Source organism: Gallinula chloropus, assembly GCF_964237585.1.
Source record: "Gallinula chloropus genome assembly, chromosome: 5".
Taxonomy (NCBI): Eukaryota; Metazoa; Chordata; class Aves; order Gruiformes; family Rallidae; genus Gallinula; species Gallinula chloropus.
The window spans coordinates 73590267-73612515 of NC_140090.1; the positions used below are offsets into that span (position 1 = coordinate 73590267).

The 22249-nt window shown below is 37.8% G+C and overlaps 1 protein-coding gene across 1 annotated transcript in view; it reads left to right on the top strand.

Annotated features, from left to right (window-relative positions):
• Window positions 1-22249, top strand: part of ATRNL1 (attractin like 1) — a gene marked incomplete at both ends in the record, with an annotated part of 499083 nt that overhangs the window by 87993 nt on the left and 388841 nt on the right. The window contains 3 exons of the mRNA XM_084265269.1: window positions 12991-13075; window positions 14901-15109; window positions 17262-17380. Of these exons, the coding sequence (XP_084121395.1) occupies window positions 12991-13075; window positions 14901-15109; window positions 17262-17380 (413 nt within the window). The remainder of the gene's footprint in view (window positions 1-12990; window positions 13076-14900; window positions 15110-17261; window positions 17381-22249) is intronic.

A 22249-nucleotide genomic window follows, 5' to 3' on the forward strand; every position in this document is an offset into this window, starting at 1 on the left:
CAGGTGGGAGGAGGTGGGACTGTCAGGGAGAATGAGATGGTTGGAAGTGACGGTTGACGTCAGAAAATGTTTAGAGGAACAAGGTACATGTCATACGCTTAAGAAACGACCAGGATTTTCCCTTACAAACTGAAGGAAATGTCAGGCAGGGCCTTGTGTGTCAGAGTCAGGAGCAGTATATGGCTACAGAAGCAGCCTATTCACTCCGAAGGAAAAGGAGGAGGAAGCATCAATGACACTCTCAAGGCTCTGGGTGTTTCTGTAGCATTTTGGCAACATACATTTAAGAAAGACAAACTTGAACAGGGCCCTAAGTGACAAGTGGTGTTAAGGCCGGCTGAAGCATGAGGAGCTTTTAGGAGATGATAAAAGGATGTGGTGGGTTTAATTTCACAACAGAGTGGTTGAGAGCAGGCAGAGATTGTTTTTTATAAATACATGATAAGAATACTCTGTGGAGGAAAACTGTTTAAAGTAAAAGACAGTCTTGAGACAAAACTAGATGGGTGTAAGAGTTCAATCTGTAGAATGGTTCTGACCATTAGAGCTGCGCAGTTACGGAAAAGCCTCCCTCTAGGTTTGTGGAGGCTATAAATCTAAGGGAATTTAATGAGCCCATAATCTGTTCCCTGTCTTGTTTATTGCTGCTGCTGTTCTTACCATAAACAGTGTTCCCTTCCCTAATGTTCATATCTATATTTTATGCATAGGCTGCAAATATAAGCACACAGGTCTTGTTTGGGCCAAAAAGCAGAGAGTCTCTTGCCCTGGGAGCTTAAAAACTGGGAAATGTGTCAGAGGAGTCTGGGGAATGGACTCCTGCATGATCCTGTTGAGAATGGCCTGTGGATAGCGCTTGGAGCTATTTCTGGCAAGCGTTTATCAGCTGACTGCAGTGGTAGAGGAGGGGGAGACATGATCCTTTTTATTGGAATAGTTGATAGCTCTTTATGACTTTCTGTATAGATACCGATGCGATGCCTTTGCTTTCATACAGAAATAACTGTTACATTATAACGAAATTGTATGTTCCATTGTACATGGAACATATATGTGTCATTTCCTGCCAGTTTCACTGTGTGTGCGAATTACACCTCTTCAGAACAATTGAATTTTTCTTTTCCTGTATCCTTTTATTACATGTTCTATAGCTTCTTGTAGGCCTCTGATGGTGTGAGCTATTGATTTTGTTCCCACTTTGCTTTACATCTGGTTTAAATTTTTAATGAAGCAGAGCTCCCCTCTCGTTTTAGAGGATAATATTACTTATTGGTCTACATTTATTTGGAGAATGTGCGCTTGAGAAGCAATAGGATGAGTCCCAGGATCTAAATAAGTGTAATTTTCTGAACTTTCACACATAAGGAGGTTTTTATCCTGCTTCATAAAAATGTTGCGTGCTGATTGTTGGGTTTCTTTGGGTTTCGGTGGGTTTTTGGTAAGGGGTTTCTTTCTTTTAACGTGGAAAAATATTCTGGGTTTTTTTTTAGCTGATTACAGGTTTTAATATGGTATTTGTATTTTCTTGCAAGTCACATTCTCCATGTTATCAAGCTGACAAATTACAAAAGAAACAGATGTAGTAATTACTCTTAAACAAATCTTCATTTAATTTTTTTTTAATTCAGACTTAATCTTCTGTATTATTCATTTCACCAAATCAAAAACATGATCCTACAACACGCGTTAGATAAAGACATACTTTTTTCAGAAAACTTCTAAGTACTTAGTTTACTAAGAATTAAATAATTATATAATGAATGTATTTCAGAATTTTATTTACTTGGTAGCATGAGTTTTTGAACAATGTTTGGAAGTAAAAAAAAAACCCACAACCCCAAAACCTTGATGCTATCAGTATCACGTTTCCTAGATACCTTGCAAGTGATGGAGTGCTATGCTCTGTCTTGTAAAAAATGTGTGCTGCCTGGAAACCAGCTGAATACTGGAGATAGAGCCTATACTATTTATGTTCAAGTTAGGCTATAGAGTAATTTTGATTATATCTTGTGTTATATGTGACACAGTCCTATGGATAGATTGCTTCAGCTTTTTATTATCCATGAAAAAACTTAATGTTTTTCATATTAATGTCAAATAACTATTGGAGGGTATGTATGTGTCTTATTCTCAGTTTAGCTATCTTAAATGGTTGGTTTCTAATACTGTCTGGTAATCCAGACTCCCCTTCTGGTCAATGGAGGGAGATAAGCATCTTCAGAGAGCAATTAATTTTATCAAAGCTTAAGATAGATTTGATGCTTTTCCTTCTTTTTCTGGAATCAGTGCCCTCTGGGTGACTGGATTTAGTCATACTCTGTGCATTTTAGCCAGTAAATGTGCCATGAGCCAGGAGCTCAGTTCAGCCATTTTAAATACTTACTGAATCTTAATATATTTGTTAAAGCTGGAGATTCAAAGATCTGTAGATGTTATAAGAGCTATTACAATGCCCTGATTTTCATAATTGAATATTGTTTGGTGTGTTTACTTAAGTAGCAGTAAACATACTGCTGCATAAAATGAGCTTTAGAAACCTGGCCTTCGGTGGGTTTTTGTGCTCTGTGGGGTATTTTACCACCAGGCTTGCTGCCAGGTAGCTCTGGCAGCTCCTTAGTGATGCAGAAATGGTTATCCTCATACATGCAAGGTATTTCTATATATATCATGCTGAAAGAGGAATCTTGGAAATGGGGTCAGGGACATGGCTGGGCTCGGTCTTGGATGCTGTGGTTGACCTGCAGTTTTCTAACTGGTGTTGGTTATGGCTTCTCTTTAATACTGTGCCACAGGGAGCTGTTCTGTACGTTTAAAGAAGCTGAAGGGCCTCAACTGGTGAGATCCTGCCTGGTACAGATGTAACCTTTCTGTTTAACCTGGGATGTTTACTCAACTCTTCCATTATAGCATTTGGGAAGATACTTGTGGCAGTATTGTGATGTAGAAAAGGAATTTGAATAGGTGTATAAAACAAAATACATTTGCAGTGCTTTGTGAAAAATCTGTGTTCTGTGACAGTTCTTTGGAAGTCAGGGAGTTATATATGCAAAGGACAGTTTCTGTATAGTCATCATACATAATAATGACAGTTAATACAAACACAGATGTGCCTGTCTGAAATCTCACTGCATACTTGTAATCTATTAATAGGGATTCATCTTTCAAAATAGGGTATTATCTTCTTTAGTCTCTGCTGTGTAATTGGCAAAATACATATTAGGACCTGTATTCTGAGTTCTCCCAGTTCCTTAGCTCTACTTTGTAATATATAAAAACTGCATACCTTTGGGACACTGAGACATGGTAGGAAGAAAGTAGATAATCACCACTGACTTGAGATTCTCCTGCAGAGATTAGTTTAAATAAATGTGTAATAGAACTAGAGAGGAGGGGTGACATGCATCATTATTGATGTTTTGCTTATGTTTTCTTCTTGGTACAAAGTTTGTCATTAGTTTAACGTGCTTTTTATTTCTTCAGGAACAAAATCACATGAGTTGGTTACTTTTGGCCTCAAGGTTACCAATGTGTTTTCTCCCTACGTGGTGGTAGAGTTGTTCAGCTAGTGTAGTGTAATGGGGAGTTTTTTCTGAATACTTGATTAATTTAATTATGTAAGTTGTTTAAGGAATAGAATGTACTTCAGAGAGAAACCAGGGTGATCACTCTATTGTACAAAGTTCTAGTCAAACTCTTTGTTTGGAAAAAGTATTGTTTTGCAGAAGTTAGTCTAGTGAGTACATATCTCAATACCTGGGCTGAATTCTGTGAGCAGTGAAATAAATAACCTTCTGTGCAAAGTAGTTTGCAATTTAAAAAATACTCATCAACAAAATGAAGCCACTTATTGAAGACATCTCATTCTTTGACCATGACTAAGGGTTACGTTAAGAAAACTTGAAGACATGCTTTTACATAAATTTACGTTAATTTGTGTAAAACCAACATACTTGAATCAGCTGTTGAATAGGCTCCAGTGTCATCTGGACTATACGAACAACCAGCTTTTTGGACCAAGATGATATCTGGTAACCATATTTGGAGTGGGAATTCTATGTTGCTCTACTCTTTCCTGCAGGCTTGGGAAGAGGTGTGTAGCATTATAGCTTTATTCTCAGTCTTTGTATCTGGTATAAAGGTTTAAAAAAATGGTCGTGTGTCTGTCTTCCTTATTCTGCCCTTCAATTAATTCTACAGTGCTGATAGATCTGTAAATCTGACTTACACTTTGTATGGCAATAGCGTTATTGGAAAGCTTCTCTAAATGGGCAGAAGGGTAGTTAGAAGACCATGGGGGTTTTAATTTTCTGAAGGAAAGCTCAATTTTCAACCTGGAGAAGGACTATTAAAAATAACCCACACACACCACGCTATGTATTTATCTATATATATGTATTAAATGACTTGATCCTTATGGGTTCCTTACAACTCAGGATATTCTATGATTCTACGATATATAAAAATACAAATGCATATCTGTGCATGCTGAAGAACTTGCTTTCAGCCCAGCTGCAAATGAAAAAAAAATGAAATCTGTACTTTGAAACTTCAGGATATATTTTTGAAGTATTAGTTCTGGCTTAAGATGACCCCTTTCTAGAATTATTTTTTTTAACTGCAAAAACAATGATACTGGAGTCCATCCCACCCCTCCCTCCATGCTGAACTCCTGTGTTTTTATTCCAATCAGACATCAGGAAAGCAATTTAGTTGATGTTTTATGAGTGTTCAGATGCAACATTTGCAGTAAAAAGTGGATTAAGTGGATGTAAAGAATCAGAATTTGAAACAGATTCTAACTACTGAGACTAGTATTTAAAAAGAATAGAAGTGTATATAGAATGACTGCAGGGGAACCTCCATAAAAGCCAAAACCCGAACCCACTGGAACACAGCAGCTGCTTGTGCACACTCTCCTAGTGGTAGTTGTATTTCAGAATTGCTTGTATCTATGGAAGAAGAACAATAACCCACACATTTTATATGGTAATATACTCTGTGTTGTTCCTCTTGTAAGTCTTGTTATCATCTTGATTTCAAGTTCTTATTACAGATGAAATTTCAAATTCAATTGCTTATGAAGGACAGTACTGACTGTGTAAGTAAGTTTCTTCTGGGGTATTCAAATGAAGCTTAAAAACACTTTTCTGTTTTGAAAAAAAGGTCAAGATTATCTCATGAGATTGTTCATATAGCTTTTAATCAAGTTTATTACTTGTATTTTTTAATAAAATAATTTTTTATTCATAAATTGTGAATATATTTTCAACTCTAGTCTTTTTCATCAACAAAATTATTAAGTTTAAATCTGTAAAGACTTCTTTTTTTTCCCCAATGCAAACCCATCTATTCTTAAAATTATCCTTCCTTCCAGAGTTACAAATGGATTATCAATATGCTGTCACAAAAAAGTAAAGCAGCTGCTGTGATAGATGAAGCTTTATGTGTTCCTGAGCACTTAAATCATAAATGCATTTTTGATGCAGTCTCTAGTAGTAATTACATCTGTATTACTGTACAATTAGAAGAGCAAAACCATAATAATTATTCCATCTATTATTAAAGCTCAGGGTGATTGTGTTTTTTTTTTTTTTAAATACTTCCTGGGGAGTCACTGTTATGTGTATAGCCTCTCCTGTAGATGTGAGATCTATGGTTTAAATTGAATTTGTGCTGTTTCAAACATGCTTGCCTTCATGTTTTCCTGAAAGTAAAGAGATTTTTATTATTCAAGTAAAGAAAATATTTATGTAGTGTGGAATGCATTTGGAAATAGGTTATTTGTACCTAATTTTTGTGGTGCTTTAGTTGTTTATAGTAGTTAGTTGTACAGGATTGCAAAAAGCAGGGGAACCAAGCAGAAATATAGTGTGTGTCCATACTTCGGTAAAGGAAGAAATGTTGGCTCACAGAGTGTTGTAGTTTTTGCATAGCTGCGTTCTGGTGTAGGAGAGGGGGCTGCAGGGGTGGCTTCTGCAAGAAGCAGCAAGAAGCTCTCTGTAGGCCTGAGAGGGTAAACACTATCTGACTCAAGGCCAGAGGTGTCGTTGACCAAGGCCGAGCCCATCAGTGATGGTCACAGTGTGTCTGGGAATCACATTTAAAAGGAAAATAAAAGCAAGCAGCCACTTTTTGTCACCAGAGAAGGGAGTGAGAAGATGTAAGAAGCTGTGCATGTACCAAAGTCAGTGAAGAATGCGGGGGAGGAGGTGCCCCAGGCACCAGAGAGAAGATTCCCCTGCAGCCTGTGGAGAAGAACATGGTGGAGCAGATGTTCTCCTGCAGCCCATGGAAGATGATGGCGACCAGAGACCCCACCTGCAGCCTGTGGAGAGGACCCACATTGGAGCAGGTGGAGACATATGGAAGATGCTGTGACCTGTGCTGGAGCAAGCCTCTGCCAGCACTTACAGCCTTGGCGAAAGAGATCTACACTGGATCAGGTTAGCTGGAGAGAGAGGCTTGTGAGTCCATGGGGGCCCAGGCTGCAGCATTCTGGGCCTGAGAGACTTAGAGACACTCTGTGATTTATGACTGCACCCCATAGCAGTGACCCACACAGGGGCAGCTGGTGAAGAGCTGAAACCCTGTGGGAAAGGATTCATGTGGAAGTTCGTGGAGGACTGTCTCCCGTGGGTGAGACCCCACGCTTGAGCAGGGGAAGAGTGTGAGGAATGCCCCCCTGGCTAAGGAGGAAAACAACTCCCGAGGAACTGACCGAAACCCCAGCTCTCTGCCCTGCCTCATGCCGCAATGCAGGGGGAAGAAGGGAGCAAAATCGTGAATAAAGTTGTTTGCTAGGAAGGGAGGGGTGGGGGGAGGATGCTTTAAGATCTGGTTGCGCTTCTCGTTATGTGACTCTGGTTTCACTGAGTGTGTAGTATAGTACAAGGTATCAGACAGTTTATTTCCTCTTTTCTGTGTTGAGTCTATTTTGCCCATGACACAAATTGTAGAGTGATCTCTCCCTGTCCTTATCTTGACTCCTGAGTCTCTCAATATATATTTTCTCCCCTGTCCAGCTTAAAAAGGCAGTGATAGAGCCTCTTTGGTTGGCGTCTGGCCTCCAAATTAACTGAGCAGTTACAGGCTCTGTAAATAGAACACACAAGCATGATCTGACATTGGATTTTACGTAGTACATAAGGATGCACTATGGGTGTTACAGAGTGTGATTCAGCAGATTTGTGTGTACATTGGCATTTCCAATCAATTTAAATAGTTTAAAATTAAACGATCCTATTAATTTCTCTGAAGTATGTGGTTTCATGTATCTTTTCTTATAGCATAGCTCCAACTGTAGTAAGTGGTTGTCACTAAACCTGTCTTGAACAGTTAGGGCACTTTACTCAGATGAAAGCTGCAGGTTTAAATCCTATTGGGTAGAATGGAACCCTTTTCTCCTATAGTTTGGATCATTATTCTAGCTAGTATCCAACTATATATAAAAGAAGTCTTTCTTTTTATTGTATTTTTGAAGTACGAGCCCTTTCTGTTCTTTAAAGGCAGCAGGGAGAGTATCACACATCGCTTAGAGTTCCACCTGCAAATCCTCAGTGGGCACGGTGCTCCTGTTCAGTCTTGCATGTGGTATTGGGCATTGTAGCATGGGGGAAGAAAATGAAGATGAGGTATAAATAAGATTCTTTTCTGTTCAATCCTTTCAGTTTTTTCATCTGAGTTGCAATAGTTTTTCTGTAACAGGAACAATTCCTTGATGTGCTCTACAAAATTTTCTAGATTTGGGAGTGAGATGTCAAGATTTTTCAGGGTTGTTCTCATAGACTTTTTAGGTGTTGAAAATAATTGATGTGTCCTTTATAACTTTAAGAAATTGGAGAAGAAAGAGGAGAGTAATCACCTTTAAAACCACTTGTAGATGTGCAGTTCTTGTAGGTTTTAATGAATGAAATTGGAGGTAGTTTAATGCTCAGCTTGTGTAACTTTTGAAACTGCTGTATTAACGTAATTCAGACAAGATATTTAATGGGGCTCTGTTAACTTGTCTGCTCTAGTTCTGTCCTAGTGTTTAAGTAATACATTGTTCAAAATCAGATGTGAATGGTAAGTGAAAACTTTATACTGCTGTCTGCTTCTAAACAGGTTTTTAATGGTATGTTCAGCTATAAGTCTTGAAAAGCAAATGTTGCTTACAACAAGACTTGCAGGACTAACAGATTGAGCTAGGATGCTAGATTTCACCTGTTTTTTCCTTTAGTGACATATTGGGAAATTATTAAATATTTCAAATCGAATCTATATTGAAGTATTTTTCCGATGTGACTGTTGATTAGAAATGTGATCTTATGAAGTCATGGATGCATTCATGGGATGCATTCTACTAATGCATGAATATATTATACTGGTATAGCATATTCTTCTTGCCCTACTGTATATGCTATCAGAGTACCTTTGTATTACTGTAACTGGGTTTATTTTTAGTGACCTGAGCAATGGAGCCTTAACTGTGCTTCAGTGAATTCTAATAGACTCTTGCTCCATGTCTTTGTCCCATGTAGACAGTTTACATTCCCATCTGAGTTTCGGCTCTCTGAAATTGTCCTTAATGTTGCAACAATTAGAACTTTTCTATAAAATGACCATCTTTGCTGATGACAGTAACGCAGTGATGGTGGTAGCATGTAGATAGAAAGGATGTATGTGGCTGGACAAAGTAGAGGTTGTTGATTCCCATCATGTCACAGTGTGAAACCTGGAGCACCCTACCCCGTATAAGTTCAACCAGGTTTTTTTTTTTTCTCTGCCAGCATCAGCTGGATCACTTCAAATCTGGTGGGTTTTTGTGGTGTGCTTCATTGTGTAATTAATTTGTGTGGTTGGTCAATTCAGTCTCAGAGTCACTTCTGATAGACTAGGGTGGAGTATGAGTCTGTTCTTTTTAATAATGATATAATGTGGTAGGACCAGCTCTTGAAGCAGAATCCTTGCTAATAGGAAGAAAAAACTCCAGTATTCCTCTTTGTACTTTGCAGTGACTAAAAATTCTGGTAATCAGTTTTGACTACATAGTATCACTTCTTCATATACTTAGTAACTGTTTCTGTTACTAAGTATAAAAAAAGCAGTATATGCTTCCCTGTGCTACATGTTATACCCAAATATGTACAGAGACAACAGTAAATACAACCAATTCCTGTATCTTCCACTCGCTATCTGTATAATACCTTAAGATTGTGTGACATTTTACAGAGGAAAGCATTTTATTCTGTACTCCACAGAGTTTACCATCTCTATTAGACTTAATACAATAAATAAATGCACAGAAGGTTGAAACAGCGATAACTGATGTTGAAACTCACACCGTGTTTGGTGTTTGTCACTTACTATTTAGAACTGTATGGTGGGTCTGGACATTTGGATACTTTGAAACGTTCAAGTGAAGTCTGAAGATGAAGGGGCGTGGACAAATTGTTTGATTCTTTACCATAACCCACTAAAAAATCAGTTGGTTAACTCTGTGTATTTTGTGTTATCCAATCTTTACAGGGAAAATCAGACCAGGAATTTAAAGCAGAGCAACAGTATTATTCTTGCACAGTGCTCCGTTCAGTGTTCAGTAGTCATTAATAAGGCTAGGAGGAGATAAGAGGGAAGGCTATTTGTAACGTGCTTCCCTCCCCCTTTTTTTCTTGTACTCTATTGAAAAGACCTGCCAGTTTGACAAATACCATCAGCAAGAAAGGAATTATTATGTCTCCAGCCCTCAAAGGTTTCTTATCTCAAAACCGGCCTTTATTATGATTTTATGGTTTTCCTTTGGCATTAAATCCCACTTTTTCTTAAATAAATTTCTAAGTACAGAAAACAATATGTATTTGTATGTGTGTTTGTAAAAATATAAAATACACTTTCCAAGATCAGATGAAAATTTAGTGTGGGCTTTTAAAAAATATTTCTTTTACCGTCAGAGGCACAGCAGCTAAAGCATACTGTTTCTGATCATATGCAATGATTTACAACAGCAAGAACTTGATTTTACAGTATAACAGCAAGATTTTGCTGGTTGGTTGTAGCTTTAAAATGTTTTCTTTTTAGAGCTTTTAAAATGGAACTGTTTTCTTGAAATATAAATGTATTTAACTATATTTGACCGGTTATTTCCAATAAATAATATTGCATTTAAACACCTTGGAGGCATCAAATGTCAATTTTATACTATGATATGGAGAGCATACAGCTTTAATGTTTAATACTATCTTCAACTGAAGCTTGTGATCATAAGTAATTGTTGTTTTAGTATTGTGATCTCTTCTGTTGGAACTGTTTTAAGAGCAACATCTCTGGCTTGCATGTACTTCTACCTTTCTATTTACGTAGGGACAATTAGGAAAAGAATAATTGTGAAAGATGAAGTGAATTAATACCATAATTTTATGATAATGTAACGTTAACAGTGATAGTGGCAGAAAATAGTTCAGCAGATGGCAAGATTTTGGGGATTTGCTGATCCTATAAGACAGTGAATTGAACTTACTATTCTTTTCTTCAAAACGCTAAATTTATTCCAAGTTCAGTAAATAATGTTGAAATTATTGCTGTTTGGACCATCTATGTTACTCTGGTAATAATGAGCTCTTAGTTTCTTTTCTGCAGTTTATAAGATGATGTAGTTATTTATCTGTCAGACACACTGTCTCTGACTATTCATGGGCTCAGCCTGTGGTTCTGTGGAAGCCCAAGTCAAAGTAGTGGCGTATTACTCCAGTTTTTCCTGTAGCCATGTGTGACCTTGCACCCAGCTGTTTCATCATGGTATGCTAACAGGATGCTAACCAGGCAGAGTGCTGCTGTGAGTCATTTTCAGCATTAGAAGAGCAAGAGATAAACCGTTCTGGCAGCGGGAATGAGAACAGGACTAGTGTAGCCAGCAGTTAGTGACTTTGGCTCTGCTTGACTCCAGCCTGGAGGACGATTTGTTGCTCCTGGATTTTCTAATATCTGTTTTTGTTGTTTTGAAGCTGGGGATGGAGGGTCTTAGGTTTGTGATTATTTTTGCTTGTTTGTTTTTTAATTAACTTTAAGTAGTTGTCTATGAAATGTGACCTGGATGTGGTCTGGTGAGATTTCTTTAGGTTTTAACCATATTTATAACTTGCATAAATTGTTCCAAACTTTAAAATTCAGTAAATAAACCTTATTTGAAGATGACTGTCATTGAAATCTTATAGGTAAGTGAATTCAGGAATATTAGGTTAAAAATCAACCTGTCTAATAGTGGCATTAAGACCCTGGGAGCAGTAAGTACAGTTTCAGATGTGATGCCCACAGTCCTGCTGTGTGCCAGCAACCTTTTCTGACCATTGGTCTCTTACAGGACACTTCTGCTTCTTTGTGGTACTAGCTGTGCAGAGCTTCTCTCCTTGCAACTTTGGATTTAATCTTTCGTGTGTATAACAGACTTATGTTTGGTTGTTTTCTTAATGAGAAAACTGTAGTACTCTGTCTGATAGGATGGTTTTCCTGGAAGTTTACCCTACCTGTCTCCAAAATCTGTTATGATGGCAAATCTCAGAAATGCTTTGCGTGCTCTGTAGAAGAGTACTTAATTTGCTTTATTTTAAAGGTGTTTCCTTGAACTTTCAATCTGTAGGTGTTCCATATCTACTATGGGAGGAGCTGAATACTTCAAGTCAGTAAAGTTCAAGTAGAAAATAATTGCTCCAAAGAACTAAAACCCCAGTTGGGACAGAAAAATGAAGCCATACCATAACCATGTATTTGTGAATGCTCTTACAGCAGTACTAAAATATGCTTGAACAGTTAACATAAAATTAATCACAAATACTTGGTTAAAGTAATTAGGAGTGCACTTAAATTGAGATACCAAAAGTAAGAGGATAATGAGATGGGCTGCACTGCTGGAGGGGAGGTAGTTTATCTTAAAGCACTTATGAAAAAAGTAAGTTTACTACCACTGGTGCACAATGAAATGGATCTGAATGGAAGTCCTTTGGCTAACTTGATGCCAGGGGTTGTTGGGGCATTATTACCATTCACTTGGGGCCAGTGGTGGCAGTGGTTGCTAGTGTGGGTGTTGAAATGGGCTGAGAAGGCAGAGAATTATATAATAAAGGGCACTTCTGTGAGTGTCCTCTGTCCTTGATAAATGCCACTATAGGTAAGTGTTGAGGATTGGTTCTTGGAGCACTTGCTCAATACATGCATCAAAAAGGAGTACCTGTTGATTTAGTCTTGAGCAATGCAAATATAGTTATTAGACTTACTCAGAACTAGTGACTACATCGTGCACAAACCATTCAGCGTCTGGAAGCATCTAGAATCTTTGTGTCTTAACCCTTTCTCCAGAAATTCCGTCAGATAATCCTTTAAAAGGGAGGACCCACCTAAAAATTGAATGACCAGTTAAAAAGAAAAAGAAGGACCAAAAATTATGAAATGGTATTGTGGAGTGCGTGAAGGACTGAGTGTGTATTACTGATGTGTGATATACATTGATAAGTGTATATCACTGTAAATAAAAACTTTAGAAGGACCCATGAATTCTAAAAAATAATATATTTAAACACGAGAATAAATCAGGTATCGGAAGAAACCAAACCACAACAGCTTAGCTTTCACTTAGTGACAGCAGAAAAAAAAGTCTGTGTGTTCCTGCTGATTTTACAAAACCATTAAAAGAATCTAGAATCTAATATTGAATGCTGGTTTTAAATACATTAGAAATTTTATTTTCAGCGTTCATGAGACTAGTAGGTACTGAAAGCCTGTTAATAACATTTGAAGGTCAGGAGGTATAGATGGTCTGTTTTAGCAGTGGAGACAGCAAGTGTTACCTGCACTGATCCCTTGGGAAAGGGGGGTAAATAGGCAATAAATTTAGTTGATACTTAAAATATAGAAGACCGTCTGATAAAATCCATTTTGGATAAAATTTGCTGAAAACTTTTGAAATTATTTTATAATATGATATAAGCATACGATTTCATATGCTTTCATTTTGTCTTTCAGCTTGTGATGAATGGAAGATTTTACCAAAACCGAATCTGCATCGAGATGTCAACAGATTTGGTCACACTGCCGTTGTCAGTAATGGGTAAATGAAGTGTATTTAAAACTTTCCTGACTGTTTTTCTGAATAATAAAAACTGTGGCTGAAATTATACCTATGTGAATTATGGGTCAAAGATATACAGCTGATGTAATTTGTTAGCAGGAGATGTTGTGCTCACTGGCGACTTTTTCTTAGGTAATCAGTACACTAATTATCAATTTGACACGCTGTGAAATCCGTCCAGTGGCACTTTACATGAACCTTCTAGTGTAGAGATGCTTCCTCAGTGTGGTGAACTGCAGGGACTTTGAAATTCAGTACCAGCTATAATCCTCACAGATATAATGGGGCAAATCTTTTTGTCTTTGCCATGTGCTAGAATTCCTCATTCTTCTACAATCATAAAATTGAAACAATGTAACTAAAACTTGCTTGGAAAAAGCAAGATTTTGAAGTTGCTGATAAACTGATCTTCATTAACCACTCGCAGGGAAAAAAGCCTTCAACAATCTAGACTATATTAAGTATGTTACCTGCCCTCTCTAAAATGTAGCATACTTTCATGTCTTTTGCTGAGGAGCTCAGTACAGCTTCATCATCTAGAAACAGAAGCTAGAGTGGATCTGGAGTTTGCTGGATTTGGTGGCTGAACTCTGCTTCCCTCACCCCAAATTCCAAAGTTGAAATGGAAAAGCTGTAGGAAACTGTAGTCGGGCCTAAAGAAATTGCAGCTGTTTTGCTTGTGAGTTTCACTACTGCTAGTTGCCAAATGGCTATATCTGTTATCTGCAGCAGTAAGGTGACTGTGCCATGCTGGGTACTACTGATCATTCCGCTTCCACATTAATCAGCACCCTAATAAACCCAGTATTGAAGTTTGTGTGGGCAACTTGCAGGTCGTCCACATACGGATATTGTATGGGTGAGAATTAATGGAGGTGGTAAGTAGTACTATAAAAGTTTACTGGATTTTAACAAAAGTAGCAGCAAGGTGTAACTCTACACAGAGCACTTGAAATGAGTCAATTAACAGGTTACTTTATTAAGAGAAAATTGCTTGGAATGAATGAATTCAGGAGCTGGTAGTTTTTCATTCTAATTTGTGTTAAGACATCTAAGCTATGCCTGGTACTTTGAGAACTGTCACTTTAAGTGATTTAGATTCAAGGTGAAAATGGCTTTTTTCCTTCTCCCCTGAACTGAATGGGTTTATTGAGTTGGGTTTTATGTACAAAAAAGTGCAATAGAAAATACTCTCCAAACATTTCTAATACTGGTAACTGTATGATCGATTCTGGTTTAAGAGTATATGGTACCACAGAGGTACAGGTTCTTCCTTGTTATCTTTTAACTGAGGCTGTTCTTAATTTTGCATGAGAAGGGTAAGGTCTGAAGTCTTGCCTGGTGGTTCTGATGTCAGCAGCTACCATACTGGAAATGTTACCCAAAAGAAATATCCCTCTGCCAGTTATTACTGTCCATCTTCTAAATCTTACTGAAGAAAAATGTTCTCGTTTCCTGCAGCCTATTATTTCACACCATTCTCATTTTCTAGCTCCAAAAATGAGTAGTTTCCTCCATAGCTCTTCTTCCTTCTTTCCAGACATTTCGTATGTGTCACTCACTAATAGCACAGCGTGCTCTGAGCAATTTTTTTGTTAGTCTAAACTTCCATGGAGGAATACATTGAAAACTTATCAATCTTTATAATGGAACCACTGACAGAGTCTTTATTAGAAAGAGGTGAAGAATGTTTTTTATAATATTACCCGTTATTTTTTTATTGTATACCAAGGCAGCTGAAGAAATCAAGAGAATGTAGCTCTAACTGCAATAGCAGTTATATTTACTTGCTTTTCCCTAATAGGTCCATGTACATATTTGGGGGTTTTTCAAGTGTTCTTTTGAATGACATTCTGGTGTACAAGCCTCCAAACTGTGAAGCGTTCAGGGATGAAGAGCTGTGTAAAAATGCTCGTCCAGGGATACGGTGTCTGTGGAACAAGAAACATTGTGAATCCTGGGAATCCGGACATGCTAACAATATCCTTAGAGCAAAATGCCCTAAGAAGACAGGTAAGTGAATTCTAGACTTAGTGTCACATTTGTAATGTGATTTAGGAGATGGGGGGAAAAAACACCTGAAATTCCCCCTGAAAAGATCGACCAGGTGGAACTAGTGATTGCACTGTTCCTCTCTGAGAATACCCAATGCTAGAGATTTGGCGATGAAGATCCCCCAAAATATTCAGAATTAATTATTTTTAAAATTAAATACAGGGAAGTAGATACAAAAAGCACATGTTAAAGGCTCTAAGGGATAAAAAATGTAAGAGGGCTCAAAGAGAAGACTTTGCTTCATTGGGGAGCTAAGGCATAAAATTACTTCAGATTGGATTTAACTCATTGTGTTTGAAACATTTGTAAAAGGGTGAGCTTTGACATACTGTAGCTGAATTAACTCTCCTGTTTCTCCCCCTTCTGTTCTGGGATATATGTACACACATGCATGCACACAAGTATTTCTCTCTATATAGCTATATCTGAAAGTCTTAATATTTTTCTGATTCCAAGAAGGCATAAAAGCAATCGAAACCAGATGGGCACTGAGAGTGATGGCTGGTATTACAGACACATGGCACTCATGTCTGTATATACCAGTAAGAGAAGGAAAGCGTCACCGCCTCAAGTACATTACCATTCAAACAGGAGTATTTGTATAGAAGATTATAGTACAGTCACAGCTGGAAACTTGAGCGAACAAGCCCTTTTCTGCAGTGTGGCAAAATGGGTTGAAGTTTCTTGTGTGAATTTCTGTGTGGCACTGCGATAGCTGTATTGTTTGAGACAGCAGCTCAGTGTTATGATTAACTGTTGTGCCCTATTGCTAAGTACACTGGTGTGTGACAAATAAATTGCTTGTGAAAGTGTGGTTCTTAATATGTCACATGAACAGAGTATGCATCCCTGCTACATACACCTGCTATTTTGTCTGTGCATCTTTCCTTTCAGCACAGTAACAAATTGTTAATAAACTAGGGCTGTGTGCTACATCTACAAACTGCCATATAATTAAACTGCCAGTCTACTCTTAGCATTTGTTAAAAGTATTAGCTCTGCTGTTAATGCCTCAAGGCAGGTTATTTTTCTGTTAGCTTCTATTTGATTCTGAACTGGCTATGAAGTTGCAAACTCAGTAAAATGGAACAAAAAGGTTATCTGGGTAGAGCGTTCTGAAGAACTGCTCTTGTGTGGTTTCATAACATTTACAGATCAAGAGTCTAGAAAGTTTCAGCTCTTTGTAAAATGAAAAAATCTCAAGGCACTAAATTGGAAAGTAATATGGATGAAGGTGATCTTATAATAAGAGAATGATATCAACAGATGTTTATAAAACATACAAACAAAAGCACAGACAGGCTGAAGGAAAATAAAAAAGTTTCTAAAGTACAGCTGCTGCAGTGGGAATAAACTGCAACTAAACTTGTAGGAATTGGGTTGTATAGAATTCCAAATAAGTTGTGTGGCCAGCATTGCTCTATTGCTGTCACATCCTCCCAGTTTCAGATGCAATTTTTGGTCATGGAGTTTTTTCAAATTTTTCTCTCCTTTAAGCAGAAGTAATAATTTGTGTCCTGAACTGTTTTAAATAAGAAATTTCGGTTCAGGTCCTGAAGGCTTCAATTAGAGGTTGGATGTGAACTCCTCAAATATTTATTGCAGAGAAAGGGCAGAACTATAACTTGCCAGTCAATTAAATTATAGACTTAATGTATCCATGTGTTGCTAATATCTGTCGTAGCTTTTTAAAGATTTTATTACTTTTACTATTGCATTCTTGCATAGCAATCTAATGTTTTTATCAGAAACCTAGATCTGAAGAAAATGTTTCTTCTGTGTTAGAGTGAAGAACGAATAGTTCAAGAAACTTCATGGTACTCCTAGTTTATGCACTGTACTAAAAAAGTTTGCATGCTGCTAATCAGTGAATATTCCTTTAATTGATATGAGACTTAGGAACGTTCAAATATAGTTGTTACTGAAGGAATTTTTAAAGCAGTAAATCTTGTGAACTACACGGAATTAATTTCCTATGGTGACACAAACCTTTATGAATGGCAAAGTTCAAATGAAGGATGTAACAGAAACTACACTAAGCAGGTATTTAAAATGGGGTAGTATTCTCCCTGGGTGTGGTGTTTCTTTGTGACTTGCCTGTGTGTTACAGCTGCTGCAGACGACAGATGTTACCGATACGCGGACTGTGCGAGCTGCACGGCCAATACAAACGGGTGCCAGTGGTGCGACGACAAGAAGTGCATTTCAGCAAACAGCAACTGTAGCATGGTGAGTCCTTTCACATCTGTGAACGTGATGTTAATACTGTTTCTTTCTTAGCTAAACCAGAGGCCTGTTGCAGCAAATGAAAGGGCTGTTTTGAATACAAGTGTAAAAATTTTTGCCTGTATTTGGGTTTTTTTTTTTGTGATAAAATATTGCAGAGGGCAGAGTTGAACTGCAGCAAAGAGATCTATTCCAGGGGAAAAAGCCTAAATGTATTCTTTACGATTGTGTTAGCCCACTGTATATCTCTTAGGACATCAACTTAATATTCTCTCCTAATTAATGACACTTGGAACATGACATGTGCATGTGCAATGTACAGTGTGCAGGCAGAAAAAATAAAAGCACATGAAGGTTTTTTTCCCTTTCAAACAGGAACAGGTGAGTCTCATTATTCTTGGTATCCCGATCATTGATTATTGTAGAAATGTTTCTCTTGAAGCTGTGGAGTTACCTGTCATCTCATTAAAGGAATATGGGCTTCTGTCACCTTAAAATTAACTGACTTGTGATGATTTGTTTAAGACTGTTCGCTGTATAGACAAGCAATCAGAACATATAGATTCATACAAGGCTATATTTTCCATTTTCAGTTTCGCTTAGTTCCATGTTTTATACTTTATGTTGTTGTCCATCAGCTGCTGCTTCTCTTGCTTGTTGATTTGATTTTTGACAAGCTTATAATAGCTTCTTAGCTTGTATAGATTTTGCTTTATATTTTCTAGCTAGCTTCAGACACCTGGCTGAGTTCAAAATCCTTTCTTTACGCACTTCCTTTAGTAAAAGTAGCTTGCTTTCTAGTTGGAACGGATGCAAATCAATCTTGTTCTCCAGACAGACAAATTAAGGTGTGAGTTGGATTGACTCTGACTAAAATCTTGCCCATGCAGAGTTGAGCGCAGCCAGCTCTAATCACTGGCATTCATAGCTAGTCACTACTAATAAAAGCAATGCAGACACAAATTCATCAGCAGCCACGTTATAAGTCTGTCAGAGTGATTTCACATTCCAGGCACTAATAGTTAGTTTCCTTTGTGATCTTCAAGGGCTCTTCCTTTCCTAACACATTAAACTATATTAGGTGCCAATTTTCTAACCGTGCGTTTCAACTCTTAAGCAAGGAACAGTTGCTAAGGAGCAGACTGTCTTCATCCTTAATAAATGTGGAGCACTGGGTATTTTAGCACAAGCTTCTCAGTTCAGTATCCTTCTTTGACAACATTTCATGACCAAGATTGTCAGCATAATTTAGCAACTGATGCATCAGTCCTCTCTATATCATTTCCTGTCTCTTTTTCAGTGTTTGAAGTGGATAGAAAAGGCTGTTACTGAAGTTGCTAAAGCATGGGATAGTGAAAATTCATTGAAATGATTTCTGAAAAGAGTTGCTCTCATAATTGTAAGGTGGCTATTGCAAAATTTGTGTATTGGCTGGGAGACGATGGAGACAGAATTTTGCTGTTATTGACATAACCCCACCAAAATAGCATCAGCAGAATGACACCATGTGGAGAAATGGAATGGATCAGGCTGATTATCCATTTCTGTAGACTGCTGCTTCTGGACTAGGCCCACAAAATGAAAATACTGTGACAGCACTGCATTGGTAATATGGGATAACTATAATATAGTCTCAGAAACATCATAAGGAGAAAGCTCAATTTTGTGCAGATGTACAAAGGCATTAATACATTGCCTGGAACATCCAGGTAAGAATGACAACAGTGTTTTCGAATCTGTTGGTTTTGCTTCATGTGAAATGGCCATCATACTAATGGTGTGTTGGCTATCAGTTTGACATTGGCCTCGTGGACATTTGCAAAGCAGTGACTGCTCTGCTGATAGGAATAACTGTAAAATAAAGCCATTTCCCAAAATAACTCTGGGCAGATGGACTTCATAAATAGTACTAAAGCCTGGACAATGCATATATACCTGCCTGTGCTCACCATCCGATGTGGGTCAGCACCTTAACAGGACACTATATTCCGCTGTGCAGACTCATGGTTCATCAAGGTATATATCATTCTGCTCATGTCTGATGGAATTGCAAGCAGAGGCTTCGAATGCCAGGTTGTTCTGGAGGTCTGTCTCATTTCAGCACTAGCAAGCTGGTTTGCTTTTCTCTCATAAAAACTCCCCTAAGTGGGATATTTCTGCATACTATGGTTTTAGTTGACCCATCATATCTGAATGCAAATATTGAGGGGGTGAGTGCTTGCCCAACTGGGAAACAGGTTTTTTAAGATCAGTGGAGTGTTTCAGGATGGTACGAGAATTTGTCTCATGTGTAGATTGAACAGGATGTTAGCAGTAGTGCGTTGTTGTCTCTTTTTTACCATTAAATATATCTATTAGAGGTTTTTGTCTGTTATAATAAGGATTTTGATGGTTACCTTGGGAAATTACACTGTTGAAATTCCCCAGACTACTTACAGTGGTTTTACATAATACACTGAAGTTATTTCATAATAAAATGTAGTGCTTATAAAATAAAAAGGAGTTACTTAATTTTTATCTTCATTGAGATTGCTGGATGCTAAAAAAGGTACTCTACCTTTTTAAAAAAGGTTGCATGTGTCCCTCTAGGCACTACATACACCTCTTTCCTCTTCTAAAATTGGGAGAAGCAACTTTCTATCATGCTTAGATCTGCTTTTTTCCCATAGCTCCTGTCTCACATCTTCCTTCCTTTTTCAAAAATAGTTCTGTGTTCTGCTTGTGGTATATTTCTGACTTTTGTGGGAGTAGATTGTATTGATTTTTACTAGCAGTTCACTGACCTTAAGTCTATTTTATTGATCTTGGACTGACAATTTCATTTGTACTCTATAATATCCTAAGTGTCTGTATTGGATCTGGCTGAGCTGGAGTTAATTTTGCCCATAGCAGCCCTTATAGTGCTGTGCTCTGTATCAGTAGTGAGCAAGGTGTTGATAACACACGGGTGTTTTGGCTGTTACTGAGCAGTGCAGGCACAGCATCAAGGTGCGCTCCAACATTTTTTTCCTTGTCACCAGTAGGATGGGGGTGGGGAAGATCTTGGGAGGGGACACGGCCAAGACAGCAGACTGACCACAAGGATATTCCAAACCACATGATGCGTGCTCAGTAATAAAAAGCTGAGAGAAAGGAGGAGAAATGGGGTTTGTCATCTGGAGCAACTGCTGTGCTCCAGAAGTGGCCAGATATCACCTGCTGATAGGATGTAGAGAATAAATTTTTTGCCTTTGCATTATGAAGCCAAGGTCAACCCACCACAGCATCTTATGAGTCCTCACTGATTCTGATGCATTTTCTTGATAGATCAAAATCACCGGATCTGGATCTGCTTAATATGTTTATGAAACTGTAGTCACTTTGAATGTACATCTGCACATAAAACGCTTTATCTCTCATCCTGAGAGAATGATAATCCCTTGCTGATTGTGTTGTTCATAAAATTGACTATTAATATTTTGTAATGGAAATAGTCTCCAGAAAAGCTGTGAATCTTATAATTTTACTTTCTGTTTTTTATTAAAAAAAAAAGGTTTTGGGAACAAGGTGGTGGGTTTTTTTTGTTTTTCGTTTTTGCACCTTTACAAGGTGCCCTTTTTCTTTGGATGATAGCATGGAAGAGTAAGCAAAGAGTTATCTGCTTCTCAGGGAGGACCCTTCCCATGAAAGCAAAATCTATTTGTATCTTGTGGCAAATAATATGGTAAATGACTGAAGAGGGACCACCAATTGCAACAAATGGTGGAGCTTCCCTTACTTAGAAAGACCAGAGAGTGCCTGAATTTTAGACTAAAACCACCTGTTTTATCAGTGGGTTTTTGTTTTTCAGAAATGGAGCAAAATATTGGTTCCTTAAGTCCCGGAGAACCTTAATATTTTAAGGGTGTAGTCATTTTTAAGGTTAGCGAAGTAGCAAGTCCATGTTACAGGTGTAAAGCAGGCACATGCAGGTGTATTCGGAATCTGTAATGACATTGAAGCCCTGAAGGCACTGCACTGCCTTCTGCTTGCCAGGCTTCTTTAAGCAATGTGCTTGAGAAAGAGGAGCGTGAGCTGGATTTGGTCAAGTACCATGCCACTTATATTTGTGATAGGCTTAACTGCTGGTAGCCTTCTAGGCTGAAAAATTTACTAATATTTATATGGCCATGTTGATTGTTGCTGAACAATATGTTGGCTTCTTTTTGGTATTTATGATGTGAAAGTATTTTGAAAGTTTTCCCATCTCTGTCTCTTTTTTTTTTGCAATTTTTTTTTTTACCCCACTTATTTGTCTCTTCCCTCACCCTGTTTACAGGGAACTAATGGGAAATGTCATTGAAACAAATTGGGTTTGATTCTTTATATCCTAAAAAAACCTATTCCCATTTCCTGGCTCTACAGCAAGCTCCACTTCAGACACAAACAGTGGTCCTGAAAGGCAAGTGTCAGGAATTAACAAGAAATGGCTCCCTTCTCCCCTTTCTTTGTACTCCTCTAGAGTAAAAATTGTAGTCACTGCAGATAGGGTCTCTGTAATAATATGCTCCACTGGTTGTCTGTGATGTCGGCCTATAATCCCTCAGTTTATGGAAATGTTAACTGCCTACACTAAAAGTTTGCAAATAAAGTAACTTACATATTACTTATGGAAAGTATTTGGAAAGCTTGAAGTGCAGCAGTGAAATAATGCTAGACTTTTCTCTTGATATCCTTCAAGTAAATGTGGTTTTTTTCAAAACTGTACAAGCCCTTGAGGAAAAAAAATTTGAAAAACCCCCCTTTCCTCATAAAGTTCCAGCCCTTATGCTGAATCTTCACATGAAACTTCTTTAAATGCCTACTTTTTTACTGTAACAAGCTGCGGACATATGGGAGGACAAAAGAAATTGT